At 46.2% G+C, this 21,219-nt stretch overlaps 1 protein-coding gene across 1 annotated transcript in view; it reads left to right on the forward strand.

Annotated features, from left to right (window-relative positions):
• The window catches only part of IL23R (interleukin 23 receptor), a 52,491-nt gene extending 36,714 nt beyond the window's left edge, over positions 1–15,777 (forward strand). Inside the window, exons 13-15 of the mRNA XM_088466555.1 lie at positions 7,798–7,897; positions 13,422–13,512; positions 15,196–15,777. Coding sequence (XP_088322681.1) covers positions 7,798–7,897; positions 13,422–13,512; positions 15,196–15,777 — 773 coding nt within the window. The remainder of the gene's footprint in view (positions 1–7,797; positions 7,898–13,421; positions 13,513–15,195) is intronic.
• Positions 15,778–21,219: the final 5,442 nt, after the last annotated feature.

Raw genomic sequence — 21,219 nt, forward strand, 5'->3', positions numbered from 1 at the left:
GTAAATAAGAGTCTATATATTCCGATAAATTCGTTGTCAAACTTCCTACTCCTGCCACTATTGGTCTTCCTGGTGGCTTAGTAACACACTTATGAACTTTAGGTAAAGTGTATATGGTTGGAGTATTAGGATCCTCTATTTTCAAATAATCGTACTCTTTTTTCGTGATCACTCCTTTCTGGGATGCTTCATCTAAAAATTTGTAGTAATTTGTTTTAATCCTTACTGTAGGATCACTCTTCAATTTCCGATAAGTTTTTGCATCACTTAGTTGTCTGTCTATTTCTGCGACATAATCGTCTTTATTTAAAATCGCGACTCCCCCACCCTTATCACAAGGTTTGATGATAATATTTCCATCCTTTTGTAGATTTTTTATAGCTTCTCTTTCCTTCTTCTTCAGATTAAATTTCTTCAGACCCGCTTTTTCAAGCTTCTCTATATCAAGTAGAACTGATTTTTGGAAGCTATCTAAAAGGCTTCCCTTCATATGTCTAGGATAAAATGTGGAGCGTTTTTTAAATTTACTAGTTTCTGGCTCTTCTACTTCATTATTTTCCTCATTTTTCTCTGCAAAAATTTTTTGAATCGTCAGTTTTCTCACAAATCTTTCTACATCTAAATAGGTCTCAAATTGATCAATTTTATTGCTGGGGGCAAACTTCAACCCTTTTAGAAGGAGATCTTCCTCTTCCTTTTTTAAAAGTCTCTTACTTAAATTGAAGATCTTACTTTGATTATTCGCCGTTATATTTCTTTTGATCTCCTTTTGATGTTGTTGTTCCTTTCTTATCTTCCGTTTCTTCTTTTTATATATCAATATTTTTTCTTTACATCCCCCCCTTTTCCCTATAACTCTTTTTTGTTGTATTACTAAATTTTTTATCGGTTTTTTGGTCGTCCCCAACCTTCTTCTAAAAAAGGTTTTGACCTGTTAGTGTAGATCCAATTCCTTTCTTCCACTTGGTTCCTATCTTCATTTTGCATCCAAGTTTGAGGAAATCTATCACGTCCTGATCTTTCCCCTCTCTGTATCCATCTATCTCTTTCATTTCTTTCATTTTTTCCAGAAAAATAGTCTTTTCCCCATTGTTCTCTCCGATTTCTTGTATTAAATGGTTTCCATCTCGTATCCTCGTATTTCTTTTCATTTCTATATCTTAAAGTTTCGTTTCCATGTGATCTTCTATGGTCTTTTCTAATAGTCCATTTCCTTCTACTATCATCTACGTCTTTATGCATCTTTCTGTATCCACTATTATATCGATCTCCATAGTTCCTAGAGAAAGGACTCTTATTGTGACGAAATATCTTTTGTTTTTCTTTTCCTTCCTCTTCATCCCTTATATTCCTCCAGATATTATTCTTAGATTTTTCCTTATTCATCATATATTCCGGAGATGCAGGTATATCTGATATTTCTTCCACATCTTCTGAATCTGTTTCCATTGAATATTGTGATCCCTCATTCACCCTTTCTCTGAAGAAATCTCCTTTACCTTCTTTATAGAACTTATGGTCTCTTTTCAACTTCTTTTGTTTTTTCTTTATTATCTCCTTGGTATTTTTTATTATTTTAGACTCAATTTCTTTCTCCGCTCTTTTAAATTCAGATTGTTCTTTAAACTGCTCTACTAAAATATATAATGCATCTATCTCTTCTTTGATCTTTTTAATTCTCTCCCTTCTTTCCTTTAAAATTAGATCCATTAACGAAAATGAGCATGTTTCCAAGGTTCTAATCCACTCATCCCTGAAAGACTCATCCGAGTCTTCAAAAGATGGTAATTTCTTTAACCTCAGACCTTTAGGAATTATTTGATCGGCAACATATTTTTCTAATGTAACTGTCTCCCACCACAGGCGATTTTCTTTTAATAATAATTTTTCTAATTTCTTAACCATCTATGTGGATAATAATGAACTACACACAAGAAGTTACAGTAAACCTACAGATGCAAACAATTTCATTGCGAGTACCAGTCAACATCATAGAAACTGGTTAAGAAGCGTCCCGAAAAGTCAATATCTAAGGTTGAGACGTAACTGTAGTAAAAAGGAGGAATGTGAGCTGCAAATCGAAGCCATGGAACAAAGGTTTATAGAAAAAGGCTATGACACCAATTTATTGGATCAGCATAAAAAAGAAACTTTGGATAAAAACAGAGAGGATTTACTTGATAACACTATTAAAGACAAACGTAAAAATGATAGGTTTCAATTTGCGTTTATCACAGGATATTCGGCACAACATAGACAGATAGAAACCATCATAAAAAGACATTGGCATCTCCTTCTAAAAGATCCGGTCTTGAAAAAAATTATACCTGAACGTCCCTATCACATATATCGCAAGGCACCTAATTTAAAAAGTCTTCTAACAAAAAGTGCCTTACCAGAAACATCTACCCACCCAATAAGAAATAAAGGCTTCTTCAGATGTGGCAGTTGTGCCGCATGCAGAGATATTGTGACTGGGCAAACGAAATATGAGGAATTCGAAAGGAATGGCAAAAAATTTAAATTAAATCAGTTTATGACATGTCACACGACTAGTGTCATTTACCTCATAGAATGTAGTTGTAAACTCATTTATGTAGGTAGAACCAGTCGAGCCCTTAAAACTAGGGTAAGCGAACATCTGCGTAATATAAGAAAGGGCCTATTAACTCATGCTCTCTCAAAACATTTCAAAGAAATGCATAATTGTTCTACTAAAGAAATTACTAGCTTCATGGCCATAGAAAATGTAAAGAATACATGGAAGAATAGAGATTTAGAAAACCGTTTAGCCAAGAGAGAGATGAATTGGATTTTTAAACTAAAGACACTAATCCCCAATGGTCTAAACTCTGATTTTGAATTAAAGTGGTTTTTATGATCCCATCTCAAATTTTACTATTTATTCATTTATGTATTTTTGATGGTTTTTAATGATTTATTTTTTTATGGCATTTATTGATCCATTTTAGAATTATATTATACATCTATTTTATATTGATCATATGTTTTATTTATTGTGTGTATATATTTGGGGTTATATTATCCATTTCTATAAGATTTATCTTTTATTGTTTTAGGTTCACTCCATTTTCTATAGTTATTAAGGCATCTAGATCCAGAACGGTTGCCATTTTTCCTAGGAAAATAATGATAAGGCACCTAAGGATAAGTATGGGTGCCCTTAATAAAGATGGCAGAGACATTGTGGACTTGTGATTTAGAATGGAGGTTAAAAGAACCTGGAAAGTTTCTATGCCTAAAGGACCTTCCAAATATGGCGCTTTGTCCAGGATGCTTGATGCCTCAAGTAAGATGGCCGCTGTAACCCGGAAGTGAGGAAACGGGAGAACACTCCGATATGCAAAATAGAGGTGAACTTGACCCGGAAGTAATTGAGAAGATGGGTATATAAGGCCGACATTTCACAGTCTGAACCACATTTGCCTTGAGGAAGAGAGCAGTGACTCTTGAAACGCGTTGGCCTGTGGTGCAGACTGAAAGGTTTGAAGGGTGGATGTTCCAGGGATTACCCCGACCATAAAGGTATCAAATTGGAGCTTCCGGAGGCCACCAGATTGAGACTTTATTTGCCTGCATGCAAGGGGAAACCCGGTAATTACCCACCTTATAAACCTGCACTTTTATGATATAGATGAACTGGAGTTCATATATTTTTTAAAGAATATTTTTTCAGTTTGATGTTTGGATTCTGTTACGAACCATTGTTGTATGTTCTTATTAAAATTGTCGTGTTTAAAACATACTACACTATGGTCCCTATCCCTTTGATTATGTTTTTTATGGCACTGGACTTATAAGGGAGGAAGAAGGATTCAGAGACGTGAATGATCCAGACCATATTATTAAGGGAAGTATTTTGATGACATATGATACTCACTTTTTTGTTTATATCAGCGCATTCTAGTCTGCAAAATTTTTTTTAGTTTATGTTCCAGTTGTTTGAGTTATAATAGGGTATAACTTTTTTTGCGGATAGGAGTGCAGCATAATATATACACATAGGCGCCTGGTAACACACTAATTTTTTCACGTTTGCTCTTTGCGGTCTGTTCACGCCTCTATGTCTGAACGAGCGAACAAAACATGCGGTCGTTATTTTTAAAAAAACGCCCCCTGGCCGCTCGCATCATACGTCATCTCCGCTATTTATTAGATTAATCAAGTACATCGAACGGCGTATGAACTGCTCGCTATTCTTGTGGTTGGATTTTCCTACCGCAATCATGCGAGCAGTTCTGACTATAAAACAACCAAGTGACGTGGTCGATGACGCTGCTTTATTAATTATGCACACCCTTAAAACGCCCGTTTTGACCTTTAAGTACGCCTGCGTTCGGATCTCCACTCCCCGTTTTCAAGCACCTTCCCCTGTTACCACCCACAAACGCCTCATTCTGTCACTCAAAATAGCAGGCATTCGCTATTTAGCGAGCACACAATTTTCGGCCGCACTGACTGGTTCGCGCATGCGTATTACAATCCGTACGCATGCGCAGTTGTGCGAACATCGCTCGGAGTGAACGAGCGGCCGCTTACGAGCGGCTCTGAATGAAGCCCTCTGGTCCAATTGCCTAATGTTGGCGGTGATACCAAAGCATGGAAGAACAATATGACCTTATTGAAAGACACTGCAGGAATCTAATTTTCATAGCCTAGAATGGTTGCAGCAGAAGATAACAGTACGGCTACCCCGGCTCCAATCATTGGCCATGAATCCTCACCTATTATATTGTGGGATGATTACACACAGGAGAGATGAACTCTGGGAAGAGGGAAGGGGATAGAGGGCCTGATTCATTACGGATCGCTATTGCGGTTACGCATGCAGACGGACGATTGTTGCGTACTGCGCATGTGTGCTAAGGCATCACAGCGAACACAGAGACCAAGCAGACCACAGAGTGATTGACAGGAAGTGAGTGATTGGGAGTGTTGATGGGGGGGAGTGGTTGGCAAAACGCAGGCGCGCCATTGTGTTTGAACGCTGTTACAGGGGCGTGTATAAATTAGCCACTTCGATGGGATACGCAGATTGTGTACTCACTGCATGCGATGAGGTTAGTATTTCCTGAGTAAGGTCGGGGCTGCTGTAATTGTGCATGAGGGGCCGATGTTACTCGATGTTCCCGATGTATACGCAGGACTGCGAGGTATTACGGATTTGAGATAGCGGTAATGGGCGTCTGTATGCTGGCTGTGCGATGGCTTTGCGATTGCAGTCATTAACATATCTTCGCAGCGGGTCTGCGTGCGTAATCGCAGCTGCAATCGCAATAGTGATCTGTAATGAATCGGACACAGAGACAGAAATAATGGCAGTCTACAGAAGTGTGAGGTCTCACTCAGACGTCTTATAATAAACATATTATACATTCCTGACACAAAAGGAAATTACACGTGCACAACTCCAGCATTACTAATTCCATGTATAATACATTTTTGCAATAAAATTTGGCAATGAATAGAGGTTTTAGCATAATCATGGCCAAGGTTATGGGCCTACCCACCACGTCCAGGTAACCTCTTAGGGTAGGTCCCTAACATACTGGGGTTAAAGTGCAGAGCGCGGGACACCCCTAAACCAGCACAGCTGAGCTACCCCAGCGGCTGGCTGGCAACTTTCAGCCTGGGGGGCAAACAAGGGCAAGTGGCCCAGCTTTTCTACCAGCGAATGCAATTTTAAAATGGGCGTGACAATAATGTTGGAGGTATGGTTTGCGCAATGTGGCGCTGCAGAGCAGAGAATATTGTTTTTTTTTGCAGGTGTCCTATCCTAAATGTGATAGCTATATATGGGATGAGATGAAATATATTGCAGCTGTACCATGTGTTTGTTACTTATGTATCATGCACAGTGACATTTATGTAGGGGGCAAATGTAGTAATTATTTAGGTGACATGTGCAAGTACAACCTACATAAATATCAATGTGCATGATATATGAGTGACAAAAACACAAGACACCTGCACTATATATCATTCCACCGCCTAAATAACTACGTATAGTATAGGAGGACCCCTGCAATATATAATAGTGAAGTGTCCTATGTGTTTGTTACTAATATAAAATATGCTGGCAGTGTTACTTACGTTGCACTTGCGTGTGTAGTAATTGTTTAGGTGACATTCACATGTACATGTCACCTAAATAATTACATATGCAAGTGCAACATAAATGCATGATATTTTATATAATTAGTAAACTCATAGGACCCCAGCAGTATTTATAATACATATAGTATGCAGCCCATTGCCATAATATAAAATAAATGTGTGACAGTGACACAGTCAAGTGCCACTGCCCTCACCTGTTCTGTCTCAGTCTTTGGCTGCACGTGGATGCCCTGGAGTTGCTGCTGGAGTCCAACGGACATGGACGGGGGTGGAGCTGTGAGTTGTGACTCACGAGTTCCGCAAAGGCCCATGGGAGGAGCTGCTGCGGCTGGGCATGTGCGGCAGCCCTCCCGCGGCCATTTTAATATGGGGAAGCCAGGACTATGATAGCTGCGGCGCCATGCGGCCGGGTAGGTAGTGTGAACCGGCCCGGCATAGGGGGACATGGGACCGGCCCTGCGCCAGTGGCCCAATCATCTCTCTCTAGCTGGGCAGGGACCAGGGAGCCGGAGCATCTGCTGCCTGCCTGCTGGAACCTGGCGGCCCTGGAATACTAAAATTGTACCGGCTCGGGGGGCAGATGGCACCCTGCCCCCCGGCCCAGCCCGCCACTGCCCCAGGGCATCACTCTAGAGAGAAAGGTGAAGTGTAAAAGAGTGTTAGATAGATAAGAGCAGTTACTGCATATATTAGAAGTGAGGTGAAAAATAGAGGTATGAAAATGTTACATATATAATAAACAAACAATAGAGGCGCTAAAAGTGCAAAAAAAAGGGAAAAATGTGTTATAATGCAATGCCCTGAAGCAGCCCAACCGAAGCAGTTCAGGGGACTCACGCCCCAAAAATCACCCCATGGCTACACTATATAAATGTATAGGACTTACCTCAATTGTACCTTGTTCAAAAGTGCAGTCAAACATGCCAGGATCCCTAGTTAAAATCAATGGGAGACAGGTGGGGAGGGGTGCTAGTTTAGGTTGAAGGAGTCTCATGCCTTCAGATGTGCATATGAGCACACTAAAAAATAGTGTATATGGAGAAGGGCCCTAGACTGCACACCCTGACTATATATATAATGGGAGGTGCTACTTGTGGAGACTAATGTTGCAGACACAAAAGGAAAAATGACAAGTGCACAACTCCAACATTACTAATTATATATAATACATTTTTGCAAAAAAATAGAGGTTTTAGCATAATCATGGCCAAGGCTATGGGCCTACCCACCACGTCAGTAGTAATTCCAGTAGACAAATACAGAGGGGAAACAAATGAGCTTGTACGTAGCTCCTCAGATATAACCCATCAGTGACCCTGAACATTTATATGATTTGAGAGATGACGATTCTATTCATCCTCCGGGACTCGGCGGTGACAGATGACCCCTGGCCGCAGCACCACCTGTAATGGATGTAGTTCCACCACTTCCTGTACATACCATTATCTCATTTGCAATGAAGAGCAGAGCAGGGGCCTCAGGAGGAAAAACCACCATGCCGGGCGCCAAAAATGTTACTATTGAGTGGTGTAGTGTCTCGTCCCTGACCATAATATTTAGTTATATTACCTTGATGGATCTATGGTATCATTGTGGTGTGTACGATATGTGTCTGGGGTCTTGAGTTGCCTCTCATCTGCACATTGCTTTTTTTTCTAGATAACAGTTTGCACAACTATCTGGGGCTCCTGTTTGGTATAGGCTTCGGCACCATTACTCTCACGGTGCTCTTTCTGACTGTATCGCCGATTCGGAAAAGGTAGGTTTTGAATACAACCGTTATTTGTATGTTTGTCTTTACGTGTAAGTGGCCTAAAGGTGATGCAATGGTAAAGGTTGTGTCTACCATACATCTATCCCTCTGTATAGCCTCTGACTTCCATTCTGTATGGGAAAGCTCTGGTATTAAAGAAATAAATAATTAAATTATTTTTTTTTAAGTTTTTCCCCTCCTCCAATTCTGCAACCAACCCAACGATAGACAACCAGGAGTGGAGTAATGAGGTATTTTGGGAACCCTGTAGTGACAACTTTGTCGCCCCAGTGGTATCCGTACACTGACCTAGGTAAGTATGGTTTGTAGAAGTGCAATTCTATCAAAACGGTCTTATCTTTGGTCAGTTCACCAATATACAGGGTCAGACTGGCCCACAGGGGTAAAGGGGAAATCCCTGGTGGGTCCCACCCCCTCCTCTAAGGTCAGGTTCCAGACTGTGCACTCGCTTTATACATTGGGTCTCTATAAGGGGGTCAGTTACCTGGTAGAGCAGGTACATGGATGAACACAGGGGCTCGGTTTGCTTCTATAGAAACTACACCAAGATCCGCCCTCCTGCCAATCAAATTTACCGGGTGGGTAAGTACATATATATATATATATATATATATATATATAGTCATAACACCCTGCACCTGACACAACCCATGCAGTACCTCTCTCCTGCCTGGGGTGTCGCTCTCTGCTCTGGTCTGATCTGTCACTCTCTGCACTGGGCTATATATCAGAAGTCTGTTGATTCACCTGAGTGTGCTAGAAGCACCAGAGCTGACACCCCAGGCAGGAAAGAGGAACTGCATGGGTTGTGACAGGTACAGGGTGCTAGAATGAAGCATATATATATGGGATTGAAATGCCGGCGGCTGTTTAGACGCCGGTTCAAATCACGACAGCGTGAGCCTGACAGCAGGAAATCCCGACAGCGGCAGGCAAGTGATCTAACCCTCCCCTCTCCCCCCCTAACCCTCCTTTAGGGGTGCCTAACCCTAAACTCCCGGGGTGGTGCCTAACCCTAATCTCCCCCCAGGGGTGCCTAACCCTAACAGCCCTTACTGCTCCCTAAACCTAACCCTCCCGGTGGGGTGCCTACCCCTAACCTCTCCCTGGGGGTGCCTAACCCTAACCTCCTCCCCCAAAACCTATCGCTAACCCCGCTAACTGCCCTAAACCTAACTCCCCCCCCCCCCCCACGGCTAACAGGACGGTCGCCCTGGACTTAGCTCGTTCGTGCACATGTTGTCCTCCATTCCAGCATCGGGATTATGATAGGCATCGGCATTTCGGTGACCGTCGTTCACATAACTACATATATATATATATATATATATATACACTGTAGTATCCATGTTGTCTGTAGGTTATGTCCGCTCTAATGCTTGGCCAGGCTGCTATGGTGACTGGCCACACCCCTTAAGCGCATGCTGCTGCTGCTGCTTTCCCCCGATGGGCCCTTCCTATATACGATGATGATTCAGCCTTCTGCTTTCTGATTTATTTATTTTTTTTCAGCAGAGGGCCTCATTCACACAAGTACGCCATGCAAATGTTTTTGCAGTTGAGCAAGTATGGGTAAACTGCGCATGCATCAAAGTACTTTACTCTAGTCCCTTACTACAACTATTTAATCGCAGTGTGACTGACAGGCCAGCAGCACTTGGCGGCGGTAACAGGGAGTGACAGCAAAAACGCCGGCGTGTGGCGACTGTTTTCAGGGCATGTCGCTGTCTGCATCTGCAATCCCATGCGCAGGAAACATGGCTCCGGCGTCTCACTTCCCACGGCCATTCCGCACAACCATAGGGTTACTCAGGAGGCCGATTATCGAAGGATCTGCAACAGCGCCTGTGTCTTTGTAGTACGCAGATGCTTGGCTTTACGAAGCCGCCGATGGGCGTCTCAATACAATTATAGCAATTTGCGACATTTGCATATTTTTGCACATCCACTGCGTGCACTGAGGCGGCGGCATTAGCGTAACTTCTCTGAATCAGGCCCAGAATTTACAAAAATGATCACAAGTTAATGAAGTTATTAATTAAGCAGCCAGCAGGGGGCGCCGCAGTACAATTACCTGCCTCAGAGCGATACACCATAGGTTCTGTGTTACATAGTAACGTGATGGTATGGCGGTTTTACCCAAATGTCAGCAAAAAGTACAATCTATGTGGTAGGAGATTACCTGAACATGATGTACGTAGAGATTACCAGCCCTTTACCACATCGCCTTGCATTCTCTTCTTTGTTGTCTGAAAGGGAATACACGCAGTGCTGCGTCTCTTCTTTTACTGTCTTTCAGGTAAATAATCTCTTTTAAAAAAAAAATAAAGAACAAAATAATTATATTCATTGCGCAAATATGGAATTCACAGGCAGCAGATTTTGGGGTGCAGTAGAATTTATGGTATCATTTTACAGGCTTATTTCACCCAAAACTGAGAATTCTGTAAGATTACTTACTTGGAGCGCTATGTACTAAGGGCAGAAATGCGGTAAAACCCCTGAAAATGCCGTTATCAGGGGGTTTTACCACATTTCTCATATATATTAAGCACTGGAATGCGATCGCGTTACCCAATAGAAGCCTATGGGCTTCTTTTCGGGACGCCACCTGAGGGGGAGCCAATCCCTCACAGCTCCCCCCAAGGTGCGTGGAAAACTGGATTAAGGCTTTGGGGGGGTCCGGGGCACTTAAGACAGGGGGGCCCTAAAGTCTAAAATTAAAATAATGCATCATCAATCACTAGAGAGAGAATTACAGTACAATTAGGTGGTAAATATTAATATTATATATAGCATATACTGTAGGTATCCTGTAGAAAGGAAAAAGCTGCACTCCACAGACTTTTAAAATAGTTTCAATCTGTATTAATAGTTACCGATATTTCAAGACCTCTATGGGTCTTTTCTCAGGGTACAGATTTACACTAATTTAAATGTATGTGGAGTGATGCTTCTTTCTTTCTACCTTAGCTATTTGCTTCTACTAAAGTAGGAGTGCACCCCGGCATGCTGTTTCTTTTCCAGAGTGCCAAACTTCACGCCCCTTCCCTCACTGCACCCTCCCCCTGTGCTTACATTATTCACAGCAATCGACGGGGTGGTGGGCGGGACTTTCCTACTGCCGGACCACGGCACCCCTGTGCGACTTTTTTCTTTTATGATGCTGACAGACCGTTATGTGACACAATGCCTCAGCCTCAGCCGTTCTCAGCTGCACCGCGGCATGTTCCACCCCCTCCGTCTCCATACGCCGCCATCGGGGACTGTAAAGGATGTCTTAAGGTGCCTACACACATGGCGATATTTTACCCGATCTGGCCGATTTCCGACGCATTGGATCGACAGATCGGGTAAAATATGCCCAAATCGTGAGTCCCCACTCGCGATCACGATGCGATGCGCGTCCCCGCAGGTCGCACATCGCATCTCCAGATCTGACAAGCTCAAGTCACGATGCACTGGATAGTTTAGGAGGCACGAATGATCGTGTGCACAGATTGGCAGCGCTTTCAGACCATATCATGCCCACGACTGCCGGGGAGCTCCCGGGCACAGTTCAGGGGTACACATCGTGGGATCGTGAGCACATTGCTACCTTTAGACAGTGGCTGCGCCTGTGCTGTGGATCGCGGAAACCGATCTGATCTGTGGTGGGTGCAGGAGGCCCTCTCTGAGAGGGGGGCCAGAGAGTACATGCCCCCACTGCCCCCCTTAAACCGGCCCTGGTTGCGTGTCCCTCTGCGCTTACGCAGAAGGACAGAAGAGAGCCTTCTGGGCTATAAACTTGGAAGTCTCTCTATCACAAAGGATAGCTCTTACCGGGAGAACTGTCCTTTGCAATTTTCTAGGTACATACCGGTGATATTATTGCCGGTATGTACCCGATAATGGGTGGTATGTACGGCATTGCGGATGCGATGCTTAGTACATCCCAGCCCTGGAGTAGGTTCGGGCTGCCTGATCAGCAGACATCTCGCGCACGTGCCTGTGCATGGTACTACGCACTCCCCATGGCATCATGCTTCCTGCCCGCTCCTCGCACCGGCTGACCTGGCCTTCTTTGTTTCATGGCTGGCAGTGTTGCCCAAAAATAAGGCACTGCCAATGTTAGTGTTCAGAATATAGCAGAGAGGCGGCAGGGGGAGCACAACATTAGTGACCCGCGTTGCCTGAGCGCTGCACGTCAGATGAGAAACCTTCTTGGATCCGGTTTTGCGCAGGATTTTTGTTTTTTAGTTTTTGTTGGAATTATCATTTAATGTTCCTTTAGGTTTACTGCTCTAGTGATGAATGTAATGACCAGGCCTAATTCTGAGCGGCACGTCAATGCAGCAGCGTTTTTTGGCGGCCGTCCGTCTGCGAGTTTATGCCAATTGCGCTACAAACTCCTTCCCTTCTCGTTTTTTTCTTTGCGATACGATTGTGTTCGTACATAGTCGCAGTTGCAATTTTAGACGCAGGGAGGGAGAAGTGTATTAAAAATGTAGCAGGCGTTCCTAGGCGGTGACAGGGAGGTGGCTTAGCGCACGGGTGGAGATGTCCGTCTTATGGGCATGATACGGAAGTGTCCCAGAGCGTGTCGGTGAACGTGGTTGCGTGCGCAGATGCTCGACTACTCACACTGGAGGCCATACTTGTAGAAACCGCGCCTAGCATAGGGCTGGTGCGAATGTCGATGGTGTGACCAATAATGGCGTCTAAAGATGCACCAATCATAAATTCAGCATCTACCGCTGCTGCAAGTAGGCGACACGGACACAGTATCAGTGTCAGACGCAACTCGTGGCCCTCATGAAGGTTAGAAGTGTATCAGGTTGCCAATGCCTGTTTTGGATAATGATAGCAGATGTCTGGTTGCTACTGGTTACTGAACAAGTATAGGGACTCGGTATGATTTACTGCTGGACGCTTGTCCGGCGGTTGGAATCCCGACAGCGGCTGCCCGACATGGGCGAAAATCCCGATCGTCCCTAAGGTAAGTATTCACTAACCTAATTCCCTCCCCTAACCCTCCCTTAGGGGTGCCTAACCCTAACCTTCCCCCCAATGCCTAACCCTAATCCCCCCTCTAAGTGCCTAAACCTAATCCCCCCTTCCCCGCCGCCTAAACCTAAGTCCCCTGGGGGGGTGCCTAATGCTATCCCTCCCTCCCCCTAGCCTAACCTTAACCTCCCGGGGGGGTGCCTCTAGATTTAGACGCCTGTCATTTAACCCTCGCCGGGATTAAGCAATCGGGAAGCTGGCTGTCGGGATTAGGCCCGCTGGCTTCCTGACTGCATACCTGTGTATAGCACCATGCTATATTATAGGGACGCTTATGATAACAGGGACAAAGAAAAACTTGGCACTGCCCATAGCGGCAAAACTGTTAAACTTCACTTGAAAAATGACAAACATCGGGTTTCCACAGGCAGCACCGTTCCTTACACCCACGTGCTTACATGCTTTCCAATGTCTCCATAAAACCTGGTAAGATTTGTAAACGTCACATTTCTCTGATTTTTAGGTTGAAAACAGTTATAATCTTCTTTCTCCCGAAATATCTACGAGAGGAATATCCCCGAGCAGATAACAGTGAGGCAGTGAAGGCTCTGCAGGTAATAACCTCTCTCCTGTCATTCCACTAGCGCAGGTGCAATAACTCTCTTACAATGCAGTCGTTTAGGGAGGTTCTAATAGCAAAAGAGGCGTGTTCACCGCCATGGGAGGCGTGGCCAGTATGAAAGGGTCTGAAAATTTGACAGCGTGGGCAGACTGTTAGCAGTTACCCCCGCCCCAAATTTGTTTGTACCCTTCACAGAGTGGCATCATGTGACTGTCAAGAATATACACTGTATTTCCTCTATAGGGCCGGGAGAGGGGCCAGGCAATGACACTATAGCCAGTGATTGCGGCCACGTTATATAATTTGGGCATTTCCTGATGCTCATTAATGCCAGCTGCCTTAAATAGCCAGCAGGTACAGGGGGAGATGTATTAATCCTTGGAGATAAAGTACCAACCACTCAGCACCTAACTGTCATTTTTCAAACACAGCCTGTAACATGGCAGTTAGGAGCTGATTGGTTGGTACTTTATCTCTCTCCGAGGCTTGAGACATCTCCCCCACAGACAGACCTTGCTGTAATAGCATCGACACACTATTGTTTCAATGCTCCTGTTACTATGCTGTATTGTATCCTGACTGCTATTTTGTATTTCACTGCTGCTTGTGACTCTGACCATTGTGTTTGCTGCCTGTTCTGGAACCTTTGACTTTTCTGTTAGCTGCCTCCACTGACTTATTCATCGCTTCACGCCCATTTGTTCCGTTCTCCTGCTTGTGCATTTATCATGACTTATTCTGCACGCCTCTACAGCAGACTGACACTTGCTTATCTCCATTCTTGCTGTTTCGCTGACCTGTTATCTGGCCCAATAGTTGCTACTGGCTACACTATACTGCCAAATGGGGTAGTGGTTGAACTTGGGTACTGCACCCAGCTTATTCAAGATTCTGTGGGGGCCTATTCAGGACTGTACGCCAGCCGTCAGCGTTTACACTCGCACTGCGTGCATGGAGATAAATGCAGATATTTGCCCGTATGCAAAGTTGCAGGTAACTATGCGACTGCACTGCCCCTTTCCATCCGCTCGTGGGCGTAATCAGTACGCACCTGCCCAAGCCCAATACCTGTTGCAAATGATCTCTGTGAAATCTGCGCAATTTCACTTGCATGCCCCCCAAAACACTCCCGCATCTATTTAGCCTACGTGCAAATGATCTGCGTATGATTTGGAATTGTCTGTAGTTGCTGGTAGTTGCGAACACTCAGCTATGGCGTATGCGCGCAGTGCTTAAAAATCGCAAAGGTCTGCAAAACAGAGTTATCTGCAATCCTGCTTTGGCCCCCGTGGGTCTATCCTGTAGTCCTGCTGCATCTTGCATCCCTGCTATAAGTGGTACTGTCAGGTCATTCTGTTACCTGATTGTGCCAACCAACACCTGTGAGCTTATCAATATCTGAGATTAAATCCTAGGGGGGCAAGCAAGTACCAATGAACATATTGAGTCTCGTTGGGGCGGGGGCTGCTCTCGTCAAGATTGGTTCTGATAACTTTAAAAGTGACCAACCAACTACTTATTGCTATTGCTTTCAGTTTCTATGTTCCTTGCTGCATGTGTGCACTTACTGCAAACGGTGAACAGAAAAAAAAAAAAATTGGGGGGCAATTTTGTGCTTCTGTTTTTGGTTTTTTTAATAAATTTTTTTTTTTTTTACTTTCATATATCTGACTAGGCAGACAGGGAGGATCTGGAGACCACCTCCTATCCGACATATAGTGACCCTGAAATCACTGAGGTACAAGATGCTTCAAGTTACCCGGTCCCAATGGCAGAAGCCGTCGAGGAGAGAGTTGCGGCAGATGAGCCACTTCTGAACTTCCCGACCAGTGATGATTTCCCTGAGCACACGCTAGGATACAGGCCACAGCTTACAGAGGCCAAGATCCAGAGGAACGATTCCTATTACAGCCCCACTCACATGCTGGACATTCAGAGAGTCGCTCAGAGGTCGGAGAGTCCTACGCTTGCCTTGGACACGGAGGAAAATACTGTGTTATGGGACACTGGAGCTGAAATGGATCTACAATTTTTTAAAGCGATTAAACTTCTGCTAGGCGATGGTACTGATCCGAATAAAGAGTCTTATTCTCTGCAAGCAACAGCCAGCAACTGTACCGAGAGACTCCATAGGGAAACCTCAGCAGAAATGCAGGAGGTTCCCACCGACCGACTAATCTGTACTTTGCAGAGTGGCCCTAAGGAATACAATGATGTCCATTCCTATTTTCCACAAATGTTTGCAAAAGGAAAATAACGTGTGTGGGTAGCATCAGTCATGCCCACTTAGAGAAGAGCTGGCTTTTGGCTCATAAGATCTCTTGATCAGTTAATGCCACAAGTTGGTCTCTGATTGAAGCAGATGTGTTTTCACCACAGCTGCTGAATGTTTTCAGTTATGATCTCATGGATCCCCCTTTTCCAGAGCATCGTTCTGCACTAGTATGAGGTCCTGGTAATTTGCAGACACTGGACCTCATTCATGAAACGCGTTGGGTACATGGACGAATCTCCTTGGTTTGGAACAGCCTAGATTGTTGCCCGGCGCACTTCAATGGGGCATAACTATTCTTTAACCTTGGGGAGCACCTCCGCTGAGTAGGGTGCTCCTAGGTTAGTGTAGAAATGGAAAAAGGAAAGAATGGCGCACTATGGAAAAGCGTAAATGTCTTTTCAAACCTACCAACACTTTAGAACTTCCCCTTTTATTCAACTTTTCAGCTCTTCTCTTACATTAATCATGAGAGAGAGGGGACGCCTCTATAGAATATTGTGCTGCTCCTCCGTTGCTTTGACATTATGACCTTCTGTTACTTTACTGCCCTCCTAGATCTGCAGAACAGTGACACATTCAATTGATCAAGGGCCAAAACAAAAGGTTTTGTATAATCTCACTACAAAATTATGGGGTCTATTTACTAAGCCTTGGATGGAGATAAAATGAATGGAGATGAAGTCCCAACCAACCAGCTCCTAACTGTCTATTTCAAATGCACGCTGTGACATGGCAGTTAGGAGCTGATTGGTTGGGACGTTATCAGGGCTGCCATCAGAAATTGTGGGGCCCGGTATTGAAAAAACAGGCAGCCCCCCTCCACGGACCCTAATGGGGATACACAGTGCAGCAAAGGATGGACATGGGGGGCACAGGGCTAGGAAGACTGTACTGGAGTGGGGGCACAGGGCAGGGAAGACTGGACCTTAATGGGGAACAGGGAAGGCTGACTGGACTGGGGGAGGGGCAGGGAAGGGGTAGGCTGGACTGGGGAGGGAGGGTCAGGGCAGGGAAGGCTGGCTGGAGTAGGGGGGAGGCAGAGACAGGAAAGGCTGGATGGAAGGGGGCAGGGAAGGCTATCTGCACTAGGTGGGGGGGGCACAGAGCAGGGACTATGGGTCTCATTCAGACCCGGTCGCAAGCACTGAGCGCTCGCAACCGGGTCGATGTTAAGGCCCTGCGTACGCGCAGCGGCCGCACTGCGCGTGCGCAAGCCCCGGAGCGAGAGAGAACCTCTCTCGCTCCGGAGCTCACTATAAAAGGGCCGGCTGACGATGTTGATCGACAGCTCTGCCCGTTTTGTAGGCGGGGCGGGGGGTGGTTTCACAAACGGATGCGTTCCTTAAGGAACGCCTGCCGTTCTGTGGGCGGCCGCACTGACATCAGCAGTGATGTCAGTGGGGAGCTTCCTGCTCGATCAAAGCAGGAAGCTCCCTGGGGCTTGCGGCTGCTGAGACCCAACCTTAGGGTCTCGTCGCAAGCCCCGATGGTCGCGATGGTCTTGACCATCGTGACCATCAACCTGGTCGGTCACTAAAGCTGTGGATGGTAACCCACAGCTTAGCTAGCGACCAGGAGGCTGCACTTACAAATAGAAGCGGCCGCCTTCATTCAGAACGAGCGCTCGCTTCTTGCAAGCGCCTCTGAATGAGGGCCTATGTACCTACCTGTTTTCCTTGTTTCTACAGAAGGACTGGAGAGAGCGGGGGTCCCGGGTGGGAGTGGTGCAGATTTGCCTCGGCAGTCAGTAAGAAACAGTGCTGTCAACATGTCAAATATACCGCTGGTCGCGAGCCAATCACACCTCATGGACTAGCAGCCAAACATGAGTGGGTGCTCCTGATTGGCTGCTGTTCCACAAACTGTGATTGGCTCGCAGTCGGCGCTATATTTGACATGCCGGCGGCGCTGTTTCTCACTGACTGGCGCTCCCCCGCTCTCTCCAGGCCCGGGATTTCCAGACCCGTCGGTCCCCCCTCGATGGCGGCCCAGGACGTTCACTTTATCACCATCCAAGGCTTAGTAAATAGACCCCTATATGAGAGTCGCTAAAGGAATTTATATAATAATAAAAAAAGTTAGTGAGTTGTTAACCATGAGAAGCTCCCATGAAATTCTCAACCTGCAAATAATTGAAAAAATAAGAAACACAGATCAGAATCAACAGTGACATTTAATTTCTGAAGTTTGTGTCACAGAAGCAGATGAATGAATGAATAGTGCAGCATTGCAGACTAATGTACGGGCTGCAGATTGGCGCTAGCACTGGCCGCTCCTGTGTTGCTTACATACAGATGTCACTGAGAACAAAGTCGAATACAATTGACATCTAGAACCCAGCAAAATGAGCCGAAATAGAGATATTTGTGCAAAATGTTTAACAATGCAAACATGTATATTGGTAACTACCCTAGTAATCCTCAATTAATCATTTGTGCAATTATATTTTTTTATGATGGGGACTTATACAGAGAAACATTTTTGGAATAATACTTTTGTAAGTAGTGGGGGAAATGACTAGAACACATTGGGGTATATTTAATAAAGTGCAGGTTTTGAGAAGTGGAGAATGTTGCCCATAGCAACCAATCAGATTCTAGCTATTATCTTCTAGAACAGGGGTCTTCAACCTTTAAGACAGTGTAGGCCACATTAAAAATTTCAACGAAGCCCGGGGGCCACTAAGCTATACTGCGGTATTTAGACTCTGCCCCTTCCTCACACAATTATGTCCCATAACTGCCCCCTCCTACAATTTTAATTAGGTCCCAGAACGACCCCCCTCCTCCCAAAATTATAATTATGCCCCATAGCTGTTCCTCCTCCTCCTCCATTAATTATGTCAGATAGTTGCCCCCATTCTCAAACAATTATGTCCCATAACTGCCCCCCTCTGCAGTGCCCCCAGTAGTGCCAGGGCTGTAGCTAGGGTGGTGCGGTCGGTGCTTCCGCAACATTGCTGAGGGCGGAACACTGACCGCCCACCATCTCATATATAATAGTATTCCACTATTCTCTCACTCTGTGTGTTCTTTAATCCAGGGCCGGGCGGACGCTGCTGCTTGTCCGCGGCGCCCAGCACAGAGGAGGGAGACAGCCGCAGCCTCCCCGCCTCCTTCTGATGTCACGTCTCCCGGCAACCTATTGTGATAGGTGAGATGGAGACGTCATCACGTTTCCTTCCAAGGCTCCCTCTGAGGTCAGTGAGGAGCTGTTGTGTGGTTGGGCTGGCTCAAGGAGTGGCGCGGTGCGGCGCTGCCTGTGTGTACCGGCTGTGGACGCAGGACCGAGGACCTGCCACTGTACCAGGTGAACCAATGAACTTTCTCGCACAGGGCACCAAAATGTCTAGCTACGGCTTTGAGTAGTGCCCCTCATATAATGCCCCCAGTAGTAGTCTTTCCTATGCAGTGCCCCCAGTAGTGGTCCCCCCTATGCAGTGCCCCTTATACAGTGCCCCCCATAGTAGTCCCCCTATGCTGTGTCCCCAGTAGTGGTCCCCCCTCTGCAGTGCCCCCAGTAGTGGTCCCCCCTATGCAGTGCCCCCAGTAGTGGTCCTCCCTATGCAGTGCCCCCAGTAGTGGTCCCCCCTATGCAGTGCCCCCAGTAGTGGTCCCCCCTATGCAGTGCCCCCAGTAGTGGTCCCCCCTATGCAGTGCCCCCAGTAGTGGTCCTCCCTATGCAGTGCCCCCAGTAGTGGTCCCCCATATGCAGTGCCCCCAGTAGCGGTCCCCTCTATGCAGTGCCCCCAGTAGTGGTCCCTCCTATGCAGTGCCCCCAGTAGTGCTCCTTATATAGTGCCCCCACCCCTATGCAGTGCCACTTACATATGGGGGACCCCTATTTGGGAACAAACTTGGGGGTATATGTGGTACCCCCAAGTTTGTTCCCAAATAGGGGTCCCCCACATATATAGGACAAAGACACAAAAAACCCCACTTACCTGAATCCCCGCACTTGCCACTTGCCGCCGGCCCGCTCTGCACTATGGGAGAGATGTTATGACGTCTCTCCCATCACCCACTGTGGGAGCCGGAAATGGAGCTCATGAGTGAGCTCCAGCCCGGCTTCGGCCGTGGGTGCAGCAGCCAATGAGAGTCTGTCTGACTCTCATTGGCTGCTAAAACAAACACACCACTGCGTGGTAGTACGAGTGTACTACCCGGCACCGGCGGCGGTGTTTGTTACTGTGTAGTGTGGACCGCATTCACTGCGTTCCGCACTACACTAACCATTGGCGGCCCACGGGGAACAGCTCCACGGGCCACGGGTTGAAGACCTTCTAGAAGGTGCTAGATAAATGTTAAGTGGAATCTGATTGGTTGCTATGGGCAACATATCCACTTCTAAAAAACCTGCACTTCAGTAAATATACCCCATTGCCCATGGTTGCCAAAATTCTGGCTGCCCCTTCCGGGAGGGAGCAGCCAGATCGGCGTGGCCGGCACAAGGGGTGGGGCTGAACAGATTACTGTCATTTGTGGGCGGAGCGGGGGGGGCTGGGCCACGTGATTGTGTCATTTTGGCCATTCCCCCGCTACACAATACCGATATTACAGTTATTGTGAAGCAGGGGCGGGGCCAAAATGTAGCTGTTCAGTGTGAATCGCATCACCCCCCGCGCTGCGTGGGTTTCTCAGGTTACAGCGGGGTGGGGGGTCGGAGGGGTCAGCGGCTGCTGGGAGGATTGCCTGCCTGCCTCTCCGTGGGGCTGGGAGTGCCACACGATTTTTGGGAGGCTCCCGGCCGAATCAGGAGGGTAGGCAAGTATGCCAGTGCCCCCACCCAATACCTATACTGTTTGTCTAGCTGCCATATACAAGGAACATTAAACACAATATGTTTTACATTTCAAATCATTTTAGTGTCCAAAACAAATTTTTAATTTCTCTCATTATTTTGCAGACACAATTTATTGTGTAAATGATCACAACACTGTTTTGTTCACAAACCATAATTTTGTGGCCAAAATGACGCATAGGAAAACATTTTCCTGTGTACACAGTGGGCCTCATTCAGGCGTGGATGCAGCCGCTGGTGCGAAGGTTCATGAATTTATACGCAAATGCTAGTTTCAGCCTGCCCCTTATGTACTAGCGTGCACCTGAAAGTGCAAGCACTGGAACGGCCATTTTCAGCGTCTCCGGGACGCTGTACCAACGCCGGTGATTCTTGATAGCCCACCATCAGTGCACAATCGATGCGTGGACCTGCCCTATGGCAGTGCCTTCGTCTAAACATTGCCTCTGTGGCTACGGCTCTGCATCTGAGAACGCAGCTTTATTCAATAACATGCCCACGAGAGCGACTTTACTTGCGTTCCCTTCACGCCACCTCCCAGTCACCACCCAGGAACCCATGGGATTCCCGCCTCATTTCTGCTTCCATCGTTCCCGTATGTAACTGTGCATTGATGCCTACACT

This window comes from Taudactylus pleione, unplaced genomic scaffold, assembly GCF_031769625.1.
Source record: "Taudactylus pleione unplaced genomic scaffold, aTauple2 ptg003505l, whole genome shotgun sequence".
Classification (NCBI taxonomy): Eukaryota; Metazoa; Chordata; class Amphibia; order Anura; family Myobatrachidae; genus Taudactylus; species Taudactylus pleione.